At 39.3% G+C, this 25,786-nt stretch overlaps 1 protein-coding gene across 3 annotated transcripts in view; it reads right to left on the reverse strand.

The window, feature by feature from the left end:
* Positions 1–25,786, reverse strand: part of LOC149780118 (uncharacterized) — a 90,808-nt gene that overhangs the window by 49,546 nt on the left and 15,476 nt on the right. Inside the window, exons 2-3 of one of the 3 annotated variants that reach the window (XR_016415008.1) lie at positions 21,573–21,638; positions 6,211–6,276 (exon numbers count right to left, since the gene is read on the reverse strand). The exons of 1 other annotated variant lie outside the window; for it this stretch is intronic. Coding sequence is in view for 1 of the 2 variants with exons in the window: in XM_089936889.1 (XP_089793015.1) it covers positions 6,211–6,276 (66 nt within the window). In the remaining variant the exon portion in view is untranslated. The remainder of the gene's footprint in view (positions 1–6,210; positions 6,277–21,572; positions 21,639–25,786) is intronic. One more of the 3 variants, XM_089936889.1, reaches the window with a different exon arrangement.

Here is a 25,786-nt window from a genome sequence, read left to right on the forward strand (position 1 = left end):
TCCTTGCCCCCACGTTCTTCGGCATCTTCTTCGCTGTCTTGTTCAAGTACGCCTTTGGGACGTCCACAGATCGACCTACACACGCGATCAGATGGCAGACTGTACAACCTGGCACGACAGAAGGCGAGAAGCAAAGTGCAAGAAACAACCATCCTGGACATGCTCTTCGCAGACGGTGATGATCTAGCCACACACACACAGAGGCTGAGCTACAGCTCCTAATGGACCACTTTGCTAAATAAACCAACGGGATGGCTCAGGATTCGGACCCCCAAGCATCATCATCAACAACTACGAACTTAAGTTAGTCAGTTCATGCACCTCGGCTCTACCATCACCAACAACCCCTTGCTCGATGCTGAGCTCAACAAGCGGATTGGAAAAGTATCAATAACTCTCTCCAGGATGTCGCAGAGAGTGTGGAACAATAGCATGCTGACCCTGAACACTAATATCTCCGTGTACCGTGCCTGCACTCTCCTGTACGCCAGTAAAACATTGACTCTGCACGGCTCACAAGCGAAAAGACTGAGAGACTTTCACATGCGATGCATCCGGCGCATACGCGGGATCACCTGGAGCGATCGAGTAACAAACTCCGAGGTTCTTGAGCGTGCCAAGATTCCTAGCATGGTCACACTCCTCCGCTAACGTTTGATCAGATGGCTGGGCCATGTACGTTGGATAGATGATGGGCGGATCCCCAAAGACCTTCTTTATTCGAAATGTGCCTATATCAAAAGGTCGATCGAACGGTCACATCTCCGCTTCAGTGAAGTCTGAAAGCGCGACACAAAGTCCTTGACATCGATGTCAACACCTTGGAAGAGCTTGCTCTAGACAAGTCCAGCTGCTCACACGCTCTGATCACTGGTCTGAAAGCTGGCGAAAAAGCTACGCTTGCTAGCTAATGAAAAGCAATCTCAGAGGAAGAAGCAGCTCCAACCCACACCAGACTCAACCTTCAAGTTCAGCAAGTGCAGCAAGGATTATCACTCCCGTGTTGGGCTCCATAGCCACATCAGACGCTGCAAAACCAACTGGACATCTCTCATGGGCGCACTTCCTTCGTCTCTCTAGATTAATGGATGCCAACCAAGCTAATGGAGCCATTGGGGCTATAAATATATTTTTTCCTGATATGGTCGGATTTGTCGAATGACCGAACCCGTACATTAAACACATTTTTGTTCTTTTACAGTATTTTACTCAAGGCTGAACGGGAAGTTTCCATTTATATCGGGCCCCGTCCTTCTGCACCTCTACCAGGCGAAAGACATTCTTTTATGGCGCTCTTTCTTTTTATAACCTAATGAGTATGGTCCAGTATATGATGTCGTATTGTTACCTAGCCAATATAGTTCAGTGTGTGCAGCCTTGTATTATTACCGAGTCAAGATGGTTCACTGCGTTGCTTTCCATTATTACCAAGTCAGTATGGTCCAGTGTGTAGCATTGTATTGTTACCGAGTCAATATGGTCTAGTGCGTGGCTTTGTATTATTACAAGTCAGTATGGTCCCGTGTGTGGCATTCTATTGTTAAGAGCCAATATGGTCCCGTGTTAGGCATTTTTGTTCTATAACCAAGTCAAAATATGGTCCGGTGTGTGGCATCGTATTGTTACCGAGTCAATAATGTTCAGTGTGTGGCATTGTATAGTTCTATAACCGAGTTAATATGGTCCAGTGTCAGATATTGTATTAATATATTGTTCTATTACGGAGTCCCTATGGTTCCGTGTGTGACATTGTATAGTTCTATAACCGAGTCAATATGGTCCAGTGTGCAGCTTTGTATTGGTGCCGATTCAGTATGGTCCACTGTGTGGCAGTGTATTGTTAAGAGTCAATATGGTCCCGTGTTAGACATTTTTGTTCTATAACCAAGTCAAAATATGGCATCGTATTGTTACCGAGTCAGTATGGTTCAGTGTGTGGCATTGTATTTTTAAAGAGTCAGTATGGTCCAGCGTGTGACATCGTATTAATATATTGTTCTATAACCGAGTCCCTCTGGTCCAGTGGGTGGCAATGTATTGTTCTATAACTGAGTCAAAATGGTCCATTGTGTAGCTACGTATTGTTACCGAGTCAGTATGGTTCAGTGTGTGGCATTGTCTTGTTCTATAACCGAGTCAAAATGGTCCATTGTGTAGCTATGTATTGTTACCGAGTCAGTATGGTTCAGTGTGTGGCATTGTACGGTTCCATTAGACCAGTTTAAGGAGGAGATAACTAAACTTTTCAAAACGTTATAAGACAAGTATAAGCTTCCAGAATTGAGAAATGAATGGTTGAGCAATGGAAATGACGTTTTGTAGGACAGCGACAAACGTTTGAGAGCTCAAGAAAGACAATCAGACAATCTGAGCGTTTCATTATAATCTTTTGAGGTAGATCATATCATTTATAGTCCTACATGTATAAAGCGGAGGAAGCGTTAATCAATGCCGTCATTCATTAATAATACAGTTAGAATGTGGTCTAAATGTCACCCACCCTCTTAAACAATTATTGCAGATCCGGTCGAACCATTTTATTATTCAATTAAACTATTGAAAATCAGTTCACGTTGTGTGAAGTGTCGAATTTTGAAGTACATAAAATTTAAAGTTGAATGCATTTAGCAATTAAAGTTATCGCAGTTAAGCCAGGAAAGTCTTTGTGAAGGGTCACTCTGAACTTTCGTCGTTCATCTCCCCCATGTCAGTGTAAACTTAAAAGGAACAATAGTTCCGAACCAATGAACCAGAGATATTGACCCATGTATCTTCTTTAGAAGTAAACATTTGAGCCACCGACCCTAACCGCTTGGTAGGAACCTTTGTCCGCTTATCATATTTTCAAAGGGAAAATTGTCACGCACTGTCGTACACAGATTCTGAGCTGTCTAAACCTGATGAAAGAAATTATTTCTTTGGGAAAGATTAGGGACCCTTGTCTACGATTGGGTAGAATAAATTAGGGCGTACACTTTAGAGTAATCTGACTTTAAAGTCTATTGCAAATTCTTTAGTCTGGAAATTTCCGAGGAGGGGAAACTTTGTCTCGACTCGGTGGAAGCCTAAAGATTAGTGCTTTCCTCGTGAAACAAGAAAGGGACCAGTGGTCGTCGTGTATAAGGAAAGGCATGTTTAGTGCTAGGACGCGGAAGTCCTGAAAAATACAGCGAAGAGGAACAGTTTTCGGAGAGAAGGACGAGACAGTCTGAAGACCGGAGTACGGGGAAAGAAATGAAGAAGGACGAGGTCAGAGTAAAAGGGACCATGAAGTCCATGAAGGGGCAGAATCTGGAGTTTGGAAGGATGAACTAGGAGAAGTTGATATATGGTCAAAGTGAATAAAGGTGATGCAATCAATCGTAGATACTGAGCTCTTTCACCTCTCGTTATAATGATGTAATAAATCCAAATTGGACACACCTGTTAAATTCTACTTATATAATCTAACTTGAATTTGAATTAAGGATTTAATTTGTTCTGATTAAATTTGTTACTTTCTTGTCAATGGGGGCTCGTATTGTTTATTTCTTACCAGCATTCTCGCTCAGTTCTCTGTTGAACTTCCATTCTTCTTTCACTCCCACCGGGCTATACTATCCAGGGAGGTCATCCTCTGGACAACGCAGCCAAACCCAATTAACCACCCCTCTTTATAAGAGGGCGACGTTACACGTTGCTTAAATTATCTAATGAATCTTGCATTACAGAATCCATTTAGATACATGCCTTGGAACTAGTCAGAAGCCATTTAGATACATGTTGTAGAACTAGCCATTTAGATTCATGTTGTAGAACTAGCCATTTAGATTCATGTTGTAGAACTAGCCATTTAGATTCATGTTTTAGAACCAGTCAGAATCAAGTTAGATACGCGATGCAGAACTAATCAGAAGACATTTAGATACACGTTGTATAACTAGTCAGAAGCCATTTTAGTATTCGTTGTAGAACTAGTCAGAAGACAAATAGATACACGTTGTAGAACTAGCCAGAAACAATTTAGTATCTAGTCAGAAGCCATTTAGATATATACCGTACAATTAGTCGGAAGCCATTTAGATGCACTTTGTAGAACTAGTCCGAAGCCATTTAGATACACGTTGTAGAACTAGTCAGAAGCCATTTTAGTATTCGTTGTAGAACTAGTAAGAAGACAAATAGATACACGTTGTAGAACTAGCCAGAAACAATTTAGTATCTAGTCAGAAGCCATTTAGATATATACCGCACAATTAGTCGGAAGCCATTTAGATGCACTTTGTAGAACTAGTCCGAAGCCATTTAGATACACGTTGTAGAACCAGTCAGAAGCCATTTAGATACACGTTGTAGAACTAGTCAGAAGCCATTTTAATATTCGTTGTAGAACTTGTCAGAAGACAGTTAGATACACGTTGTAGAACTAGTCAGAAGCCATTTAGATTCTTGTTGTTGACCTAGTCAGAATCCATTTAGATACGCGTTGTAGAGCCAGTCAGAAGCCATTTAGATACACGTTGTAGAACTAGTCAGAAGCCATTAGATTAATGTTGTAAAATTAGTCAGAAGCCATTGAGATACACGTTGTAGAATTAGTCAGAAGTCATTTAGATTCATGTTGTAGAACTAGTTAGAGGCCATTTTAATATTCGTTTTAGAACTAATCACAAGACAATTAGATACACGTTATAGAACTAGTCAGAAGCCATTTAGATTGGTGTTGTATAACTTGTCAGAAGCCATTTAAATTCGTGTTGTTGACCTAGTCAGAAATTATTTCGATACACGTTGTAGAACCACTCAGAAGCCATTTAGATGCACGCTGTGGAAATAGTCAGAAGGCATTTAGATTCATGTTGTAGAACTAGTCAGAAACCATTCAGATACACGTTGTAGAACTAGAAAGAAGACAGTTTGATCTTCGTTGTAGAACTAGCCAGAATCCAATTAGATACATATTATAGAACTAGTCAGAAGCCATTTAGATTCGTGTTGTAGAACTAGTCAGAAGCCACTTAGATTCGTGTTGTTGACCTAGTCAGATTCCACTTAGATACACGTTGTAGTACTCGTCAGAAGCCATTTAGATACATGTTGCAGAAATTGTCAGAAGTATTTTAGATACATGTTGTAGAAATATTCAGGGCCATGCATTCAGTAAATTTGGTCATGATATTGACATTAATTTTTCTTGCAGGTCTTACTTATACCTTCAAAGAAGAAAAAAGTGTTTGTGCTTTTCGAAAAAAATGCATATAACTGAGCACGCAATGCGTTTTTAAAAGAAATTAACAAACACTGATTCCAATCAAGCAAACTAATTTCATGAAATCAACGATGTAAGTGAAACAATGCCATTTATACAATTTAAATGAACATTTTTAAAATATATTTCTGAAGGTAATTCTAATCGACGGCATCTACAAAAAGGGACCCTAAGAAATCAGCTGCCTTATCTTATATACACAAAAGTGCGTTTTGCCATTAAATCTGTGCAACTTGCTTTGTCATACGGTGGGTTAAGCTAAACACGGTGATGGTAGTGATGTTTGCAAAAGCACACAATATTAAATTGACTGCCCCTACCCCTCGAAGTTACTTTTGAGTAGAGCAACCAAAATCTGACTGGTTTTTCAGCTTTGCTAAAACTTGGAAGATTCTCATCTCTATATTCGTTATATTTTGCAGTGTCAATCGTTCAGTACAAAAACACTTAGTTTTAAAGCTTTGATGGACATATCATAATGACATTTACAGCTATCTTCAAGGTTTTACCTGAGTATTCATTCTCTTCCATTCAGTTTAAAGAACTATAATACTGGTAAAGAAATATGAAATTGTGGTAAATTACTATGACTTGATTGAATAGTAAATTACTATGACTTGATTGAATAGTACATACGTGAGACCTTTATTTAATGATATTATAGCAGCAGCAGAGATCCTGATTTTCCCAATAATGCAAGATCCCGTAGCCCTATGTTTGTATATCACAAGATTTGCTGTTGGTGTTACAATATCCTCAATCCAACACAAATTATTTTACCGTTTCTATAGTAACTATGAAAATGTATGAAAAGCAATAAATTTCAAATATATCAGCATATTGGCTCGTATTGTAATCAAAACTGATCTGGCTTCATGTATAAAGTGATATCCTTTATGGCTTGCTTGTCTAGGAACAAAGAAGAAATCAAATGAACAATACTAAAAAAGGAGGAAACTTACCTCATCGTCTCAAGATTCACTGTACTCTTCATTATAAGATATTGTGTTGTCAGCGAACTTTGGTACCTATTTTATAGAGAAATATCTTGGAGTGCTTATTGAATCACGCTGCTTGACTCAACGACAAAAGTTTTATATAACCTGTTTTAGCATATTGGTAAATATTCATAATTTTGGCATGTTTCTATGTCCTTATTTAAATACACAAACCCATAGAAATAATGACTAAAATCTACTGGTACCATGCATTGGGGCAGTGTGGTTAATTAATGTCCAGTGCTTCATGAGGAAGATCAGTGTATAGGTATATATATATATATATATATATATATATATATATATATATATATATATATATATATATATATATATATATATATATATATATATATATATATATCGTTCAGCAGACGAACATGCAAAACGATACTGCCACAAGGTCCAATTCACGGCATTGGCTAATCTCTCTTTAGACGTTTTGAGAATTTGAATAAAGTCACAATATTTTCTTAGAAATTAATGACGTGTGTGTGTGTGTGTGTGTGCATGTGTGCAAATAATTGAGGTAAATCGTAATTCTAATATTGATATAGCTTCTCCGCCTCTTATTTGGGGGTGGGTGGGTGTACGTAGAGTGGATGCGCTAATCACCATACTAAAAGTATTCACCAGACATTGATAATAATAATAATAATAATAATAATAATTATAATAATAATATTCTGAATCTTTTAAAGCTTGAAACGCTTTACAGAATAAGCTATTTCATAAGGACAACTCTATTTCTCTCTCTCTCTGTCTCTCTTTCTCTCTGTGTCTCTCTCTTTATATATATATATATATATATATATATATATATATATATATATATATATATATATATATATATATATATATATATATATATATATATATATATATATATATATATATATATATATATATATATATAGGGTCTAAGATCAATGACAATTTGTTCCAGGTAGCTTTGACCTGGAAAACAAAAGAAAGTTGCCCGTGGCCTTGGTTTCAATAGCTGCAATAAGGAGAATACGAATGCCATAAGGAGAATACGAATGCCAGAAGGGAGTGTTGATATGAATGAAGTCAGATTGGTATTTTGGTATTTTGGTCTGGAGGTAAAGGATAGGAATGAGAAAGTCTTTGGTAGTCAGAATGGCTTCAGTATTATCATCATTCATCTGTACCTTGTTAAATGTCATCCATGACATCATATCGGAAATGAACCTTGCCAAGCCTTGGACGGTAGCATCAGTGTCAGTTGGGCGACTAGATTTGTATATTTGGATGTCATCAGCGTACAATTGGTGAGATATTGGATGAAGAGCAATGCACTCGAGATAGGGAGAGTATATAGAATGAAGAGAACTAGTCCAAGAACATCGAAACACAGGTTATGTGGGCTGCAATGTTTGTCATTTACGGACACCGTGTACATAGTATGGAGTATAGGGGGCTCTAGATAGAGGTAGTACCTTTGTTGTCTGGCAGCTGCATTCTCTGAGTGGACGGACACACTGGTCTTATCCATATCCCAAATCTCTCACGTCTGCCTCCAAGAAGGAATTATTCCTGGCATAGCCCGGTACACCGCTTTAGCTGGCGGCCAAACGAAGTTGAAGGGGTGATGTTAACAATGCATCACTTGGCGTATGAACTTCTACAGAGATGTCACCGGCTAAGCGGAAGGTCTCTACAGATCAACGACCAAGTGTTCGGGACCAAGGCGCACAATATGTATCATTGGATTGCGGCCGTGGCCGACCAGCTATGGATCGAAATAGCAGGGAAGGCAGATCCCTTCAGTCATGGTTGGCCATCTGCCTAGGAGAGGGAAACTCCGATATTAAACCTACGGCCTGCGGACCTCGCTGTCACCGTCCTGGCTTGCTGGGCCATGGCAGATGAACCCCAGGTTTAAAGGGTGGGGCCAGTTTGAGCAGACTGCACTCCACCTAAAAGCTCCATTGCCCATCCATGAAGGAACTATCTACTGTCTACTGTTTACGTTCGACTCTAGCAAGCCCTGCAGATGGGAAAGGGGCTAAAACGGCAGGTGAAATTTGTCACTGGAAGCATGCAGTCCCAATCCTGCATGCAGGCTACTCAGGCCTTCGGCCATCTGGTGTTGATCTGGAGACGACACCATCACGCGGCACACGAACTCTCGCGCCTTGCTGTTGACAATGCTGCACTTAGCGAAGTCCGCCTTTCAGAAGAGGGAAGTTTGAGAGAACTCGGAGCTGGATCAACCTGTACTGGTCAGGAAAACCAAAAACTGAAAAACGACTATCAGGAGTCGGTTCATGGTCAAGGACACAATCGCCACCAAGTTAACAAACCTTCCCACTGGTCACAACGACCGCATCATGTCCATGCGTGTCCCGTTAGGGAACCAACAACACGCCACACTTTTCAGTGTATATGCTCCAACACTCCAAGCAGATCCTACTGAAAAGGATAAATTATACGCTGACCTGCGCAGACTTATCAAGGGCGTCCCAAAGAGCGACAAAATAATCATCCTCTGAGATTTCAATGCCAGAGTGGGACGAGACTCAGAAGCCTGGAAAGCCGTCCTTGGAAAACATGGCGTGGGTGGATGCAATGACAATGGGCGCATGCTTCTTGAATTTTGCGCAGAATTACAGCTCACCATAAACAAACACCATATTTCAGCAGAAAGACAGCCTGAAAACTACCTGGGTGCACCCTAGATCAAAACACTGGTACCTAATCGATTACATCATAGTACGCCTGTAGGACTTAGAAGCTGTCCTTCATACCAGTGATGCCCAGTGAAGAGTGCCACACAGATCATCGTCTTGTCCGACGCAAGCTCGACTTCCACTTCAAGCCCAGGCCCAAACAACATGGAGGTACCCCGAAAATGAAGCTCCAGGTAAAAAGCCTGTGGTCTGAAGACGTCAAGGCAGATTTTCAAGAGAGCCTATAGTCTAGACTTGAAGAACTTAATTGTCCGCAAGATCTACCTCCGGAAGAGATGTGGAATTACATCAAGGCTGCCATTCTGCAAACCTCAGAAGAAATCCTTGGATTCACCACTAAGAAAAACAAGGACTGGTTTGACAAAAACAACCAAGAAATCCAAGAACTGCTCGCCAAAAAGAGATCAGCGTACCAAGCCCATCTAGCACAACCATCCTGTCCACAGAAGAAAGCAGACTTCCGCCTTATCTGCACTCCCTCCAGTGCAGTCTCAGAGACATACAAAACGAATGGTGGACAAAGCTTGCAGAAAGAACCCAGCTGTACGCTGACACTGGTGACTACAAGGGGTTCTATGAAGCATTGAAAGCAGTATATGGTCCTTCCTTCCAAATACAGAGCCCCCTATGGAGTGCAGATGGCCAAGAGCTACTCACTGAATCAATCCTGAACCGCTGGTCAGAGCACTTCCACACCCTCTTCAGCACAAGCCGTACAGTCCAGGAGGCAGCTACTGATCGCATCCCACAACATCCACCTAAGATGGAACTTGATGAGGCACCCACACTGCAAGAGACTGTAAAACCAATAGAACAACTGAAGACAGGAAAGGCTGCAGGAAAATATGGTATCCCACCAGAGATATGGAAGAGAGAAGGCCTAGCATTGCAGACCAAACTCCACGAGTTCTTCATTTGCTGCTGGGATAGAGGGGAACTTCCACAAGACCTCCGAGATGCAATCATCATCACCGTGTTCAAAAACAAGGGGGAAAGGTATGACTGCTCAAACTACCGTGGGATAGATCTGCTCTCGATTGCAGGCAAAAACCTTGCTAGAGTGTTGCTAAACAGACTGGTTCCCACCATTTCAGAAGAATATGCTCCAGAGAGTCAATGTGGCTTCAAAGCCAATAGGGGCACAACTGACATGATGTTCGTCCTGAGACAGATCCAGGAAAAATGCCGAGAACAAAACAAAGGACTGTACATCATATTTGTGGACCTGACGAAGGCATTTGATACGGTGAGCAGAACTGGACTGTGGAAAACCCTTGACAAGCTCGGCTGTCCTCCTAAATTCCTTACCATGGTCATCCAACTACATGAAGACCAGCTTGGTCAGGTCAAAAACAATAACGACCTGTCACAGACCTTCCCCATTGCAAATGGCGTGAAACAGGGCTGCGTTTTAGCCCCCACACTGATTTCAATCATCTTCAGCATGATGCCCCAAAAAGCAACAGAAGACCTTGATGACGAAGATGGCATCTATATCCGATTTTGGACTGATGGCAACCTCTTCAACTTAAGGCAACTTCATGCCAACACCAAGACCTTGGAAAACTAATTAGAGAACTTCTCTTCGCAGACGACGACGCCCTTGCTTCCCACACGGAAGTTGCCTTACAGCGCGTAAATCCTGCTTTGCAGAAGCTTGCCAGCTCTTTGGTATTGAGGTCAGATTAACGAAAACTGAGGTATTTCACCAGCCTGCGCGCAAGGAAGAGTATCGACCACCAAGCATCTTCATTCATCAAACAGAGCTGAACGTAGTCCACCAGTTCATTTACCTGGGCTGTGTGATATCCTTTGATGCCAAAATTGACAAAGAAATAGACAACAGACTGGCCAAGGCAAACGGCGCCTTCGGCAGACTCTAAAACGAGTCTGGCACAACGCCAGTCTCAAGAGAGATACAAAGATTAGCGTCTACAGAGCTGTCGTACTGACCACCCTTCTATATGGCGCCGAATCCTGGGTCACCTACAGCCGTCACCTCCGCCTCCTTGAACGCTTCCATCAGCGCTGCCTTCGCACCATCCTCAACATCCACTGGAGTGACTTCGTCACCAACACTGAAGTCCTCAAACAAACAGGGATCACCAGCGTTGAGGCCACGCTCATGAAGAAACAGCTTCGCTGGGCAGGGCACGTGTCCAGGATGGAGGATCATCGTTTGCCAAAGATCGCACTGTATGGTGAGCTGTCCACTGGCCACCGTGATAGAGGGGCACCTCGAAAGAGATATAAAGACACGTTGAAAAAGACCCTCACCACCTGTGGCATCGATCAGCGCCAATGGGCATCACAAGCTGCTGATCGTGAAAGCTGACGACGTACAGTTCACGAGGCCACTGGCACTTCTGAACAAAAAAGACGGACCATCTTGGAGGAAATAACGATGGCGAATAAAAACCCGGGAACCATCGGCAGCACCCACCACAACCCAGACATTCCCTGCAGCCTCTGTGGACGGACGCGTCACGTATAGGGCTAATCAGCCATCAGCGCGCGTTCAATAGACATTGACATACCCCTTGCTAATCTTCGCAAGCGAGGTCAAGCCAACATACATAGTATGACTGCATCACTAATGCCAAATATATGCTGGAGACGGTGAAGTAATAGATCATGATGTATTGTGTCAGATGCTACTGATAAGCCAAGGAATGTGAGGAATCCAAACAAAGAAAAGGTCGTAAACCACTTTTTGAGAGGCAGTTTCAGTACTCTGGAGAGGGAGATATTCAGATTGTAAATTGATAAAAGGACTATTTGCATTCAAAAGAGTTACAAATTGGGACAGATCAACAGTTTTTGTACTTTTTACATAAATGGAAGGTTAGCAACAGGTCTCTTATTTAAAAATCGTTAGAGTCAAACACTGGTTTCTTCAACAGTGGGCTTTACGACGGCAGTTTGTGAATTCACCCAATGTGCGAGAGAGAGAGAGACAGAGAGAGAGAGAGAGAGAGAGAGAGAAGCAGAGAGAGAAAGAGAGAGTGGCAGAGACAGAGAAAATGAGAGAGAGAGTGAGGTATTATAAGCATCAGCAGTGATGAATTCACATGACTTTGGTGCGCTATTAATCAGGATAGTAAGGAAAATATCCGTTGAGACAGGTTTAAATGGTTGTCTTTGAATTTTTGTCTCACAACTATGTGGTGATGATGAGTCGATTGAAATTATTTGTCAAGTTGATGTATTACTCTAACGGTTTGTACTTTATCACGAAAGAAATATGCAAACAGTTCCGGAAGTTCGACGGGTAAGAAGGCCACTGGAAATTGTGTATATTTGTTCCTTTACATTAGCTTGTTCGTAATATCGAAGAGATCTTCACTGCTGAAACTTTCAGTAATCTTAGCAATCAAGTAGGCTGATTCTGCTGTGTGAACTTATGCATGTTCGTTGGACATGAATGGAGTTTGTAAAACATTATCATCAGGTCAGTGAAAAATCCAGTCCAGAAAAGACCATGTTTTTGAGTGTCTTAGCCAACTGATTGCTTGTGGTTACAACATGAATAAGACCTAACAGTGCCTGTTTTATTGGTTTCCATGACTGTCAAAGTGAAAATTGAAATCTTCAAGAATAAACAGGCTGCACATATCTCAGTTTCATATGCCAGAGGGTTAGTACCAAAACACAGAGATTCAGAGAGCTTGCTTTTTGACTATGATGAAGAAATGGACTGAGCTGACCTTTGTTTCTTTGCGAGGACGGCTTGGACCCTAACAAATAATATACGGTCGGAATTGAAGGTTAAAGTGTAATTACGACGGTGTTGTATGTAATTCGTTGTGATGACAGTAATTCCACTTCCACGGGATTGACGGGGTAACGACTTGGTGGTGTAATCATGGTATGTTAGATCCACTCAATTCGGTTCACTGACTTATGTTTGTAGGCATGCTGATATCGTTGCCAATTATGCAGTTGACTATTTCCTTTCTTTTCCGGCTGTCCAACTGATTGGTCGTTGAATAGAACAATGCGCAGAGGTTGCTCAGACTTAAAGGTTGATGATTAAAGAAAATGTTTATAAATCGTTGAAACGGATGGTCGAATTTTTCAAATCGTTGTGAAAAAAGGGCGAAAGGGAGATAACTGGAGTTTTTTCCGGTTTAACGCTGGCCGGCTTTGAAACAGTGTTTCTGTTTTTCGCTTGTGTTCAGTAATATGAATTTTGTCCAAGGCCGTTTATTTCCCTTCCACAATGCCAAATGGAGCCTCTCGGAGTGGACATTTTATACAATTAATGAGGGTCAGTCATAGCATAAACGAGTTTCATGTGATGGTGGTATGCACAACAACGATGGCGGTTGTAGCAGTGAGGCAAGACGACTGAGCAGAAAAATATCTAATAGATTTCGTTTCCAAAAAAAAGGATTATCATACCAATAGAAACGTGAATGCATGCTGATCATTTACGTAGACGAAGACAGTGAACGAGAACATATATTATGAGATACAGCGCAAAATTCAGGCGCAGCTACCTCAAACCTGTGAGCGAAGTTGGCCATTAATATATAGCAAACAACAAATTTTATCCCGTATTTACTTTAGTTGATCAAACGTGACTTGCTAAATCTAAGGGTACAAATTTCTATCGATCTATCAAGAGCACATTAATTTGGACAAAAGAACAATTAATTAGATTTGTGGGGACAGGTGCGTGTTAAATTGTTATACTGCAATGATTTATAATGTCTGTGTCGTGAGAGAAAGTGATTCTTAATTAAGGCTTCGTTTATCTAACAGTCAGACAGACTGAAAGGAAGAGGTTAACTTCAGTTGTTGTATCGAAAATGTCAGAGTTGAGATTTTCCAGAATTAGTTATTTGGAAACCTAGAAGTCAGGCTGACCATAAATTTGGACCTATTTATAAAAGGCGATATATATATTTAATCCTGATTCGCTACACTAAATAAGGGTCTTGTATCCCAGACGAAATTTCTTGGTATTAATATGCCCCATCGCACAAATTTAGTCAGTCTACGTTTTCCTGCAAGAGGAAAAAATATAGGAGACTCAGCGCTTGAATTTGGAAGAAATTCTCTCGTAAAACATTATCCGATGGACCTAATTTCTGGAAAGTTGATGGACACAATTCTGGCGGTAGAAGCGAGAAAAGCTTGAAAGCACAAGGTATCAATCTCATGTAATTCGTTTATACCAATATAATGGTTTGCTTCAATTTATTTGCTTATATTTGCAAAAATTTATTTGTTTAATCCGTATATAAATTTGTTTGAATGTATTGTCTTGATTGTTATAGGAATCAGGTATTCTAAGAATTGCATGCATTGCAGCAGTTGATATAAGTTACGAGAATCCGTGTAAATTTTTCGATCTTAGATGATTTCACGGATGAAAAAATCTTTATTGCGTATTGACTGAAATTAACGTTGTTAAGGCATGAAGTGAGATTTCATGTATGATAAAGATTTGAATGTGTGTATTGGCTGAAATTAACGTAGTTAAGCGATATAATGAATTTCATTCATTCATTTGTGTATTTGAGACGAGAACGGAACTGTTATGTCTCGTGTGATGTTAATATTAGTCAGTGATGAAATAGCCTTTAGGGAGTACATTTACCTTATGAAGCTATGTTTGTTTTTGGTCCGCCATGTTTGACTTGACGAGATAGCCGTTGGTCTCTGTTTGAATTCCGATAGGACGATATCTGACATAACCAGAGGGGAGTAATGATCTATTCTCGGTAGGATATCTGACAGAAGATTTAGGTTGCTTCTATGTTTATTTTGAAAGGGGAAATAGCTCCACTGACGTATCCACGTACCTACTTATCCAAGTATCTACGTATCTACGTACTTACGTAATTACCTACCCACACAAAGTTTGAGGGCCGAAAGAGGCAAGACAATAGAGTTTGGAGAAGAAAAAAAGCGAAAGCACGAAGAAGAACAGCCACAGTGGTAAAGTTGGAGTGAACGGTAAAAAAGCAGGTTATGAAGTTGTACAAGGCAATGACTTCTATTGTTCACTCGATTCTATGATGAACCAATTCTATCTTTTAAAACAGATCGGCTATTTATATAAGTATATTTGTGTTTGAAATTCGGTGAATGATTTATTTCAAAAGAGAAGTGCATTTTCCTAATGTAACGTATTATCACAGTTGTTTATGTAATTAACTAAATTATTGTATTTGATGTATTTCGTGTCATTCTGTTCTATATATCTACTCATATCTCTATTTATTCCATCAATAAGTTTCACACCTTATATTAATATTTACTCGATCCTGGCAACAATACCGAGGGCGATCACCCTCTAGATAACGATAAACAAATAAAGCGAACACCTTGTAAGAAGGTACGATCCGCCAATCAACCCCACCAACACCTTCAGCCCCACACTGAACAATTTCTTTCAGTGAATAATGCATAACAATAATTTGAAGCCCAAGATCGTGGTAAAATCTGAGCGTATTGTTTAAGCCTCTTAGTTGTTTCTAAATTTGTTAGTTTTACAAGTTCTTCTCTACATTTTACTGACTATATCATAGTTAAGAAATAGAAACTAAGCTTCTTTCCCAAGTACGAAAGCTGACATCTTTTTACCTGTATGGAACATTCTGCATAACTCCGAATGCATAAAATGCGTTTTTGTCCGAGAAAAATGAGCAGATTGTCACGATGTACATACCAGATCATCATTAGGTATCGTTCCATGTTTGAGATGAAAATGTTAAGAAGCAGTTAGTTTAAGGCTACTCTTTTTGATCCTTGTTTTTTTATAATAGACCAACCTTACAGTCACTGCTAGATTAATGCAAGAAGTATATCTGAAGAACATTTCTATAAAAATAATTTACAGACCCAGGCGAGAAAAATATCTGGAAATGATATAGATAATGGATATATCATACTATATATGGTTACAAAGAGAAAAAACAAATTTCATTTGACTAGGATAAAGATAAAATAGACCATTTTGAGAAGGAATGTGCTCTTTGTGCAAGCGAGGTCCTGATGAAGTTTAAAGAATGTAATTTGTAATTAGCATTAGCATCAGTGTAAAAATTATTGAATGATACACTGTATCATGTATTCGATTTCGGATGAAGGTGGACAGTTAAAATTACAGTGTCACAATTAATAGACTCAAAGAAGGAAATGGTATCAGTTTTTGTCGGTTTTTCCTGAAAGGGAAATGACCTTTGTTGGAATCTTCATAAGAATAGTAACCCTGTATCTGGGAAATTAATATAAATCTTAAGTTGTCTTTTTCTTACCAGGACTCTGAAATTAGACTCCGTTTATGCTCTTCCATTTTTTTTTCATCTACACGGAGCGAACAACGTCTTGTGTGGCGTACTAATTGAAACAAGAAGAAGAGATAGCTTTATTCCCGAAGAAGGTGTTTATAATTTGGAACATTGGCAATCTAAGGTCTTAATCGGTAATTGTTAGTAGCAAAATATTCTAAGATATTCTGATCCAAAACGAATTAATATTAATAAACCAAAGCATCGTGATCAATGCCATAAAGCCGAATAGGGTCTGACCCTGTCTCCCATGGTGACTACATATTTATATTTCTTATCGATATTTTTCATGATTAATGTGAAGCTGTCGTATGTAAAAACATGTTTATACTCTGTACTAAAGAACCCGTTGAATCGAATCTTGAACTGGCATGCTGCCTATGCTTTGGTCTGAAGCAGCCCGATAGGCAGTTGTCCAGATATTTATATTTGAATGATTCTTCCACTACTGTACAATTTAGAGATATTATCGATTAAACCGGGTTGTTATTGAAAATAAACACACGCCATTTATAATGAAAGGTAGGGGTGTGAAATTTCACCAATATTGGCCTTATTCCATATTTGTTGTATTTATATAAGTTGTTTGCGCCCTTCTCCTAACTGAACAGCAAAGTAACAAGACCAACAAAGAGGACACTATTCAAAGCAAAAGAAACATACCCACTTGTCTTTATTTATGTCGTTACTGCCTAATTCCTTTGTTTCAACGTCATGAATGAAACGTAAATCAAGAAAAGAAAATTTATAATGTTGCATTACAGCACTTCATATTCATTTTTTGTGATAAACATTTTCTACTTTCCACAAGACAATGCAATTGTATTTCAACATACCTTGTACTATTTAAAAAGACCCAAATATATGGAGTTATCACCCTTGAATCAACGAACTCTCACTCTTGCAAAATGTTCGTGTTGTATCAAAGACGAATTAAATAAATATGACTTTCAAAACACCTAATATACTATTTTATAAAAATGATATGCCATATTATACCCAGAAAAAAAATATTAATGTGGTAAAGGCACGAGACAATTGGAAAGCTATGAGAGACGTGTCCATTGTGGTAGCATTTGCGTACTGCATTGTTGTTAATGGAACTAACAATAAAGGTTGTAAATGTTTTGATGTTTCATAAATAGAAACACAATGTATAGTTTGTATACTACTCTGCTCTACTCGTTATTCTTTCTCTCTGTTTATGTGTACGCGATGCATCTATCCCGTTTTATTTCCATTTCCTCGAAGTCAAGATTCTGAAAAGAATTGAAGATTAGCAGTTAGTTTTTAGCCGGTATTTTTTCCCCATTCCATTCTTTCTTCGTTCTTTTCTTTCTTTCGTTCATTTTCCCTATTTTGTCCTCCCACATGCTGACTTTTTCTGGTAATTTGATAAGACCGTCCGTTGAAATATTGTAATGGTGTTCTACATTTAAATCAGCAATATACTCAAACAAAGGTTTGTTCAACCACAGTTCCAATTTGTCCGACTTTATTTTCATTGCTTTCAATGTCAGTCTAGATGATTCTAATCTGCGAATGGTTTACAGTTTGTCTTTTATTTTCAAAATCTCATTTAACGCTACCGTGGCTATTTCTGCGAAACAACCTATGCGTCGTGTGTATGTCATCACAGTAAATTATAGAAAATCATACATATTGATTGCCGGAAATTATCAATAAAAATGAAACAAACCAATTAAAATCACTTGGCTATATCTACAATGGGCTTGACTGTAGGATTGACTGAGGAGTAACAAAAGAAAACGGATTATCGAACCAATCGTAACTTATCAATCAATTCTTGTTTCGTAAATCGCGGAAGTAGCTCGAATGGTAATTATTGGTATACATTCGAGGTATTATCCGTATGACTGAACTCGAAGTTACGAATGTCAGAATCTTAACGGACGCGTTTTAAACACAACATGAAAATCTTACACCACTCACGAATACCTGATTTTAAATCCTTTCGTTTTCTTCAGTGATGCTTAAGGTCCTGCATTGCGCGTCTTACGATTGTAGTATTTAGCATACCTGCGACTCGATCTTGTTAGCTCTTCACGTGTCTCTTTCAATTAACTTTTCTACCAGACCATTACACATGGGATGGTACGGTGTCGCGTTTAGCTGTTTTATGGATAACAGCCTACTAATTTCACCCATGAGGTCGGAAGTGAATTGGGTCCCGCAATCCGTTAAAATTTCTTCCGACACTCCTACCCTACTGAATATATCCACTAACGCTTCGGCTACCCTCTCTGTTTCGATACTAGGCAGTGCTACGGCTTCTGGGTATCTGGCAGCATAATCCATGAGTGTAAGGATATACCTATTTTTCTTATCAGTTACAGGTTGTATGGGCCCGACAATATCCACAACTACTCTTTTGAAAGGTGTGTCGATCAAGGGCATTTGGCCTAGAGGAATACTTGAAACTCTCCCCTTAAACACAGTTTTCTGACATACGTCACAAGACCGACAAAACTTATTAATGTCACTTTTTATACCAGGCCAATGGAACTCAGCCAGTACTCTGCTGATAGTTTTTTCCGTACACAGATGGCGTGCCATGCTAGATTCATGGGCTACCCTCAATACACGAGACCGGTATTTTTGAGGTACTAATAATTGCCAATATTTATTTCCCCCTTCTCCCGCCTGGTTTGTGCTCGCGTTTCAACGGCTAGAGCTATGGATGTTTTAAAATCCTCCATAGTCGGCAGACGAGACTCTTCAACGTTGCCAGTTTGTCAAACCGTAAATTGCATTATCCATACAGAGAGCATCAACTGTTCCGGTCATGAAAGGAGTTTCAATCCTAACTCTTGCAACAGGTACGCGATCGATCGTCTGATTGAGTAGCATGCATGGAGTCTCTATCCCCAGCATTTGGTTATCCTTCAAGAGACTACGTTTGATAACCACAACTGTGCAACCTGTTTCACGTAAAACTCTGACCGCCTGATCGTTAACAGTACCGTTCGATATTGGTACGCGCGCTTCCGGGAACATACGTACTGAATACATGCATATCTTCATGAAACCTTTCAGAACAGTTCTTGTTATGTATTGCCACGGCTGCCTTATGTATAGTGCCCTTTCTTTAAGGACAAGGTGATTTTGTATGGCTCCATTCGTTACATGTATAACATTGTACACCTTGACGTCTTGTTTCTCTATCAGATTTACCCATCTCAGTTGGTTTCGCTAGCTCTCTGAGAGTCAAAACCTTAGACGGATTCCCAGACTTATCTTTCGAAACCACTTTATGAGTTCCACCATGTGCTTCAGCGAAACGATCTGCTTGCTTTGCCATGACTTGAACATCTGTGAACGCTTTTTCATTAAGAAATTGTTCACCTCCCGCCCTACTACATTTAATAACTGATCTCGGAGCAAGAAATCCACTAAACCCTCAAACGTTTTGTTCACCTTAGCAGATTCAATCCAGCGTTGGAAGTAATTACCTATTCTAGCGATGAATTGCCCAAAGGTTTCCCCAATCCCAGTTTTACTATACCTAAACTTTTTCCTGAAACCTTGCTCCGTCAATTCATACCGTTTTAGTAATGCTTCCTTCAGTGCGCCGTATTTAAATACACCACTATTAGGGAGTAGCGAGTATACTTCGAAGCCTTAACCTTAACAATGCACTGAGATGAAGAGTCCGATCATCTCGCTTCCATTTCTGATTATCGGCATGCCGCTCGAACCGATGAAGATAACTATCCATGTTATCTTTTTCATCGTCAAAGAAAGGTAATTTAGGGCACAATCCTGTTCTCCTTTTCTAGCATTTGCTTACTCTAATTGTCTTTCGTAATCTGTTTGTTTATTTCTTTCTTCTAACTCTATAACCTCTAACCTTGCCGATCTTTCTAATTCCAATCTTTCTTTTCTCGATTATCTTTTCTCCTTTTCGAGTTGTTTTTCATTTCCAATCTTTCCCTTTCCAGTTGTTGTTCCCTTTCCGATCTTTCCTTTTCTAATTTTCTTTTCTCCTTTTCGAGTTGGTGTTCCCTTTCCAACCTTTCCTTTTCTAATTTTCTCCCTTTGGCCTTTTCATCCCTTTCTTCTGCTGTTCTTCACTTATAACTTTTCTAAGATTTTCCCCTTCGTAACCCAGTTGTTTTCCCAATTCAGCTAGTTCTTTTAGCGAAACCGTGATTGTTTGGTGATAAGAACTAAGTACAGTGGTTTAGAGGTTGTCAAACCACAATTAACAATCTTAGATATCAAGGCAACAAAAACTAAACAAGTGTGTACATATAGGGAACCCAGCACCTACTAAAATACACTTGTCAAAAGGTCCACGACTTACAGCCTGCCTATGGTTTAAATACAGTGTATTGGTAGTTCATTCAATCCAAAGCATCCCACTTCTGACACCAATTGTAACAGGATAGACCTGAATGGATGCCTAGATCGAATGACAGCACAACACAATGTGATGAATGATAATTTCTGTAAAATGAATTAATAAAAATAATATATATAAATATATGTCAAATACAGTGATTCATTCACGCTCCTAACATACGACTCATTCAAATGCTCTATCCAAAAATTCACATCTAGGAAAACAAAAAATGATTCAAATGAAAGTGAGATTCAAATAATCTCCTGGAATGAAAGTGAGATTCACATAATCTCATGTAATCAAAACTAAAGATTCAAATAATCTTATGTATTCAAAATGACTCAGTTGTACTGAACTGAAAAAACCTATTGAAACAAACATAAACATGACTCAGTCACTTGTACAGCCGTATGGTTTATATATATTTGTAAAATTTGCAAAATGTCTCCACTGACAAACTACACATCTCTCCCGAATTCTCGGGTTGGCCCTCACTTGTATTGGCCGTACACTGCCTTCATGGATCCACCATGCGCACAAGTTTACAAACTAGCGGTTTCGTCTTCGTATGGCCTTGATGGTTACATCATCTTCCTTATCGACACACAGACTGCCAGACAGATAGCCTGAGATACTCGCACACACATACGCACCGATAGCACACAGTTCTCCTAGATTGGGTTGGCTACACCCTCCCTTCATGGATCCACCATGCGCACAGACATACGTATAGACAGCCCTAGACAGCTACATACAGCTCTAAACAGCTTCAGACAGCTCTAAAAAGCCTCAAACAGCCCTAAACAGCCCAGGGCTGGAGAACACAAATGGAGAACGTTCACTCCTTGACAAGATCCATAGACTAGTGTGTCAGTTAGAAACGGAACTTGCCTTAAATCCACAGGAAAGTGAGTATTAGTCAGGGTAAATACCCGTGCTTACCGTGCTTTTAGTGAATCTCGCCGCAATCTTATCTACGATGAGGTACCTGTTAGTTCAGTTGCTTACCTGGAAAAAATAATTATTCACCCTAAGTAACGTTATACGCATGTACGACGAAAATGATTAAACCGTTCTAAGGCGAAACCAAGTTATTTCTTGCCTTATTCTGTGACATCGTAGTATTTACAAATATTATAAATTGTTCATTTTTTGCAATGTAAATTCAATTCATACAACACAACTGTTGCGAACAAAAGAGTTCGGAGTAGTACTATTGAATTCCATTCTCTTCCATTCACATTTTGCTGTAATTTCTTGCGACAAGAAATATATCTTTGCTCCCTTATGGTTCAAGGGACACACAAACACCAAGTAAGGATCCTACAACATTATGTAAAATAAAGCTAAAATCTTCATAAAAACTAGAAACCAGAGTTGCTTACAGTACCAAGCCCATAACTGCCTGCCTACCACTCTGCTCTTGTTTTAGTAAGGATAAGAGATAATGTATCTTAAATAATTTAACATTCGTGCCTTATCCAATGTCAGGAGTAGTCTAGGCTCAATTAGCCATGGGAAGATAAACGACAGAACCGGACCTGTTGACAGTCTCTGATATCAAATATCGAATTGCTGGACTTAATGTTCTGGCCAACTGTCACTACTAACAATTTGAATCTGATACAGGCAATCATACTTATAGCATACTTATCTTTAGAAAAAAATATTCACGTATTTCTTAACCAAATTCTGTGTTTGTGTAGCTCGCGGTTCGAAAGCATCATCACAGACTCCGCTGTATAATGCACCTTCTAGCTAGATTTAGTTTTCTTCTCAGAAACATTACATCTGATAAATTTACATGAAACATAATGCTCTCTTCACTTAAATGAACAGCTACGTTTAAACCTCTAGCGTACATATAGGTTTGATAGTGCAAACGTTTTCAATTAACAGTTCTGCAATAGCCAACAATCTAATAAACAAAACGCAAACTTTTACATATGTTGATTAGAGCGTTTGACATCAGCTGTCATCGTTACCAAAATAGAGGTGACACTGAATGTAAATTAAAAGTCTAACTCGAACATAACTGGAAAACATATTGGAATATTTGACGAATGTTTTTCAATGTGTCGTAGATGACTTCTCTAGTTTCCTGTTATGTATGTGGGAAGGAAATTTCTACTATATCGATATCTGATACAGCACTATTGTGAATAGACACTTAATATTTAGCATGAGATTATTCAATGTAGTGATGAGAGAAATAAGTATTTTGATTAACAATATTCTGACAACTCGCGCGTAAAACAGAAATTTGAAATACTTTACTCGTTAGGTTTCAGGAAAATGGTTTCAAGTGTCAGGTTCGATCTGCATTATGTAAAATTGCACGTCAAAAAGTGAGCCAACCTTATTAAACTTCATTTGCACGTTTACATTGCATGGTTTTTATAGATAATTTGTTCGTCCACAATGCGTACACAAAGATTATGTTAGAGGTTGGATCTAAAGTAAAGTTCTCCAAGTGTTAATTGGCAATATGGAGTATGGTAGGTAATACGCACAACCGCGCTTCTTATGTAATAAGTGTAATCTAAAAATTATGATTAATGTTCATGTATATGCTTTTTTATTAAAATAATTAAAATTATTAATATTCATTTATATCCTTTTTATTACTATAATTATAATTATAAATGTTCACGTATATGCTTCTTCGTTAAAATAATTATAATTGTTAATATTCATGTATATGCTTTTTATTACTGTAATTATAATTATAAATATTCGTGTATATGCCTCTTTATTACTATAATTATAATTATTAATAGTCATGTATATACCTCTTTATTACTATAATTATAATTAGTAATATTCATGTATATGCTTCTTTATTACCATAGTTATAATTATTAATACTCATGAATAAATGTTTCTTTTTTCTTTACTTGACACCAAGCTGCTTTTTTCATGGATCATTTATTTTTTGCGGAATTCACGAGAAGAACCATTCAGAGAAATCAACTGGTAGTGAATTCCTTGTGAATATAATGTAAAAATATGCTGTAAAATTCGGAAATATTCGTGGAGGAAAATATTATAAGTTTGGGATGAAACGGACGATTTCGTTTTGGATAAAAATTCGAAGCGTCACATCGTTTACCAAGATACCCAGTACAATTATACTATAGTTATGGTCGATTTAATTTCGTGAAAATTAGTCAATCAGGAAAAAAGAATTAAATTCTCCATCAAATTTTCTGATTTGTTAGCAGTTGAACATATGGAAACCTCGAAATGCTGTTGCCGTGAATAAAAATAATTATGTCTCCACTCATCTCATCCGTGGCAGAATCCCAGTATGTCACAATTTTGACACAAGACAATAGTTACACAGGAAAACAGAACATACATGCATACAGCGCCGGATTACCCATTAAGCTCACTAAGCACGTGCTTAGGGCATCAGCTCAGCAGGGGCACCAGATAAACTTCAAATTAATTGTTGAGGACACTAGGTAATACAATTTTTGTTCCTGGTAGTAAGTGTTATTTCGTAAAAGTATAGAAAATGACTAGTATTCACCAGAAACTTTGCCTTTGTGACCAGGATAGCGATATTTTGAAATTTACCTATCTCCAATGAGAAAACGGACAAATTTGTGACTTTTCGTGTACACAAAGTCAAACAAATACACATATGAATCCAAATTAATATGTATTTATAATAAAGTAATACAAAATTGCCACAAAAGATTTAGAAGTGAGTAGGTTTTCGAGATTTACGATTATACTGGAAATCATTTTCACGAATCAGCCCCCAAATGTAATCTCCCATCATGTTCTCGTTATACTGTCCCTGGTAGAGGCGTTCAAAGTCCAGTATATCCTAGTGAAAGTGCTCACCTTGCTCCTCCGGGTACACTCCAATGTTCTTCTTGAATTTATAAAGATGAACATCAAGGATATAGACTTTGAGAGACATCATGTAGCACATTGTGCCGTAGTTCTTCACCAGAGTCTCAACCAGCTCCACATAGTTTTCGGCCTTGTGATTGCCCAAGAAGCCCCGAAACATTGCGACAAAGCTGTTCCAGAGCGCTTTCTCCTTGCTAGTGAGCTTCTTGGGGAATTCATTGCACTCCAGGATCTTCTTGATCGTTTTTTCCTACTAATACACCGGCTTTGACCTTTGCCTCAGACAGATTAGGGAAGAAGTTTTGAAGGAACTTGAAGGCTGCCGACTCTTTATCTGGAGCTCTGATAAATTGTTTTATAAAGGCCCAGTTTGATGTGGCATCAGCACTTTCTAGGGGTCCACCAGTGGCTCCCACTTTACATTGTTCCTCCCCACAGAAAACTCAGACTGCTTTGGCCATTCCCGCCTGTGGTAGTGAGCCTTGGTATCCCTGCTGTCCCAAAGGCAAATATAGTAAGGAAACTTGGTAAAACCGCCTTAAGACCCAACAGGAATGCCACCATTTTAAAGTCTCCGATGACCTCCCAGCGGTACTTATCATTCTTCAAGGCGTCCAGCAAGGTCTTGATACTGTTCTAATCCTCTTTGAGGTACACCGAGTGAGCCAGGGGAAGAGACGGGTACTTGTTCCATTTATTGAGCATCACGGCTTTGAGGCTCCTGGATGAGCTGTCAATGAAGAGGCGCCATTCATTCTGGTTACAGGCGATTTTGATTTCCTCGAACAGACTGGTCACATTGTGGCAGAAGCAGATACCATCTTGACGGGTGAAGAAGCTGGAAAAAGCTTGTTGACGCTTCCTCTGATCCGCGACTTGCACACTTTCATGAAACAAGTTTCACTGCTGTAGCCTAGACGTCAAAAGCTCGGTATTGGACTTGGTGAGACCAAGATCTCTGATCAAGTCGTTGAGGTTTTTTTTGCTTGGGTAGTATGGGTTTCCTTCCTCAGCTCCATCTCTGAAATTGTCATCTGAATCTACAACGTCTTCCTCTCTCTCTGACTTGCTGCTCTCTTCTAAAGACGGCTACTCTCTCTCCGAAGGAGTAAGTACGGGGAGCTCAGAACAGTGTGGCACCGGGGCGATGGATGAAGGAAGGTCCAGATACGTGATAGCAGGTGAGTTCTTGCCAGTCCGACGTTTGGAAGGGTCCACTATGCAGAAGTAGCAGCTGCTTGAATGGTCAGTGGGTTTCCACCACATTCTTTGGATAGCGAACTTCATGG

The sequence above is a fragment of the Sinohyriopsis cumingii genome, chromosome 16, assembly GCF_028554795.1.
Source record: "Sinohyriopsis cumingii isolate HCF-2022 chromosome 16, ASM2855479v2, whole genome shotgun sequence".
NCBI classification, from domain to species: Eukaryota; Metazoa; Mollusca; class Bivalvia; order Unionida; family Unionidae; genus Sinohyriopsis; species Sinohyriopsis cumingii.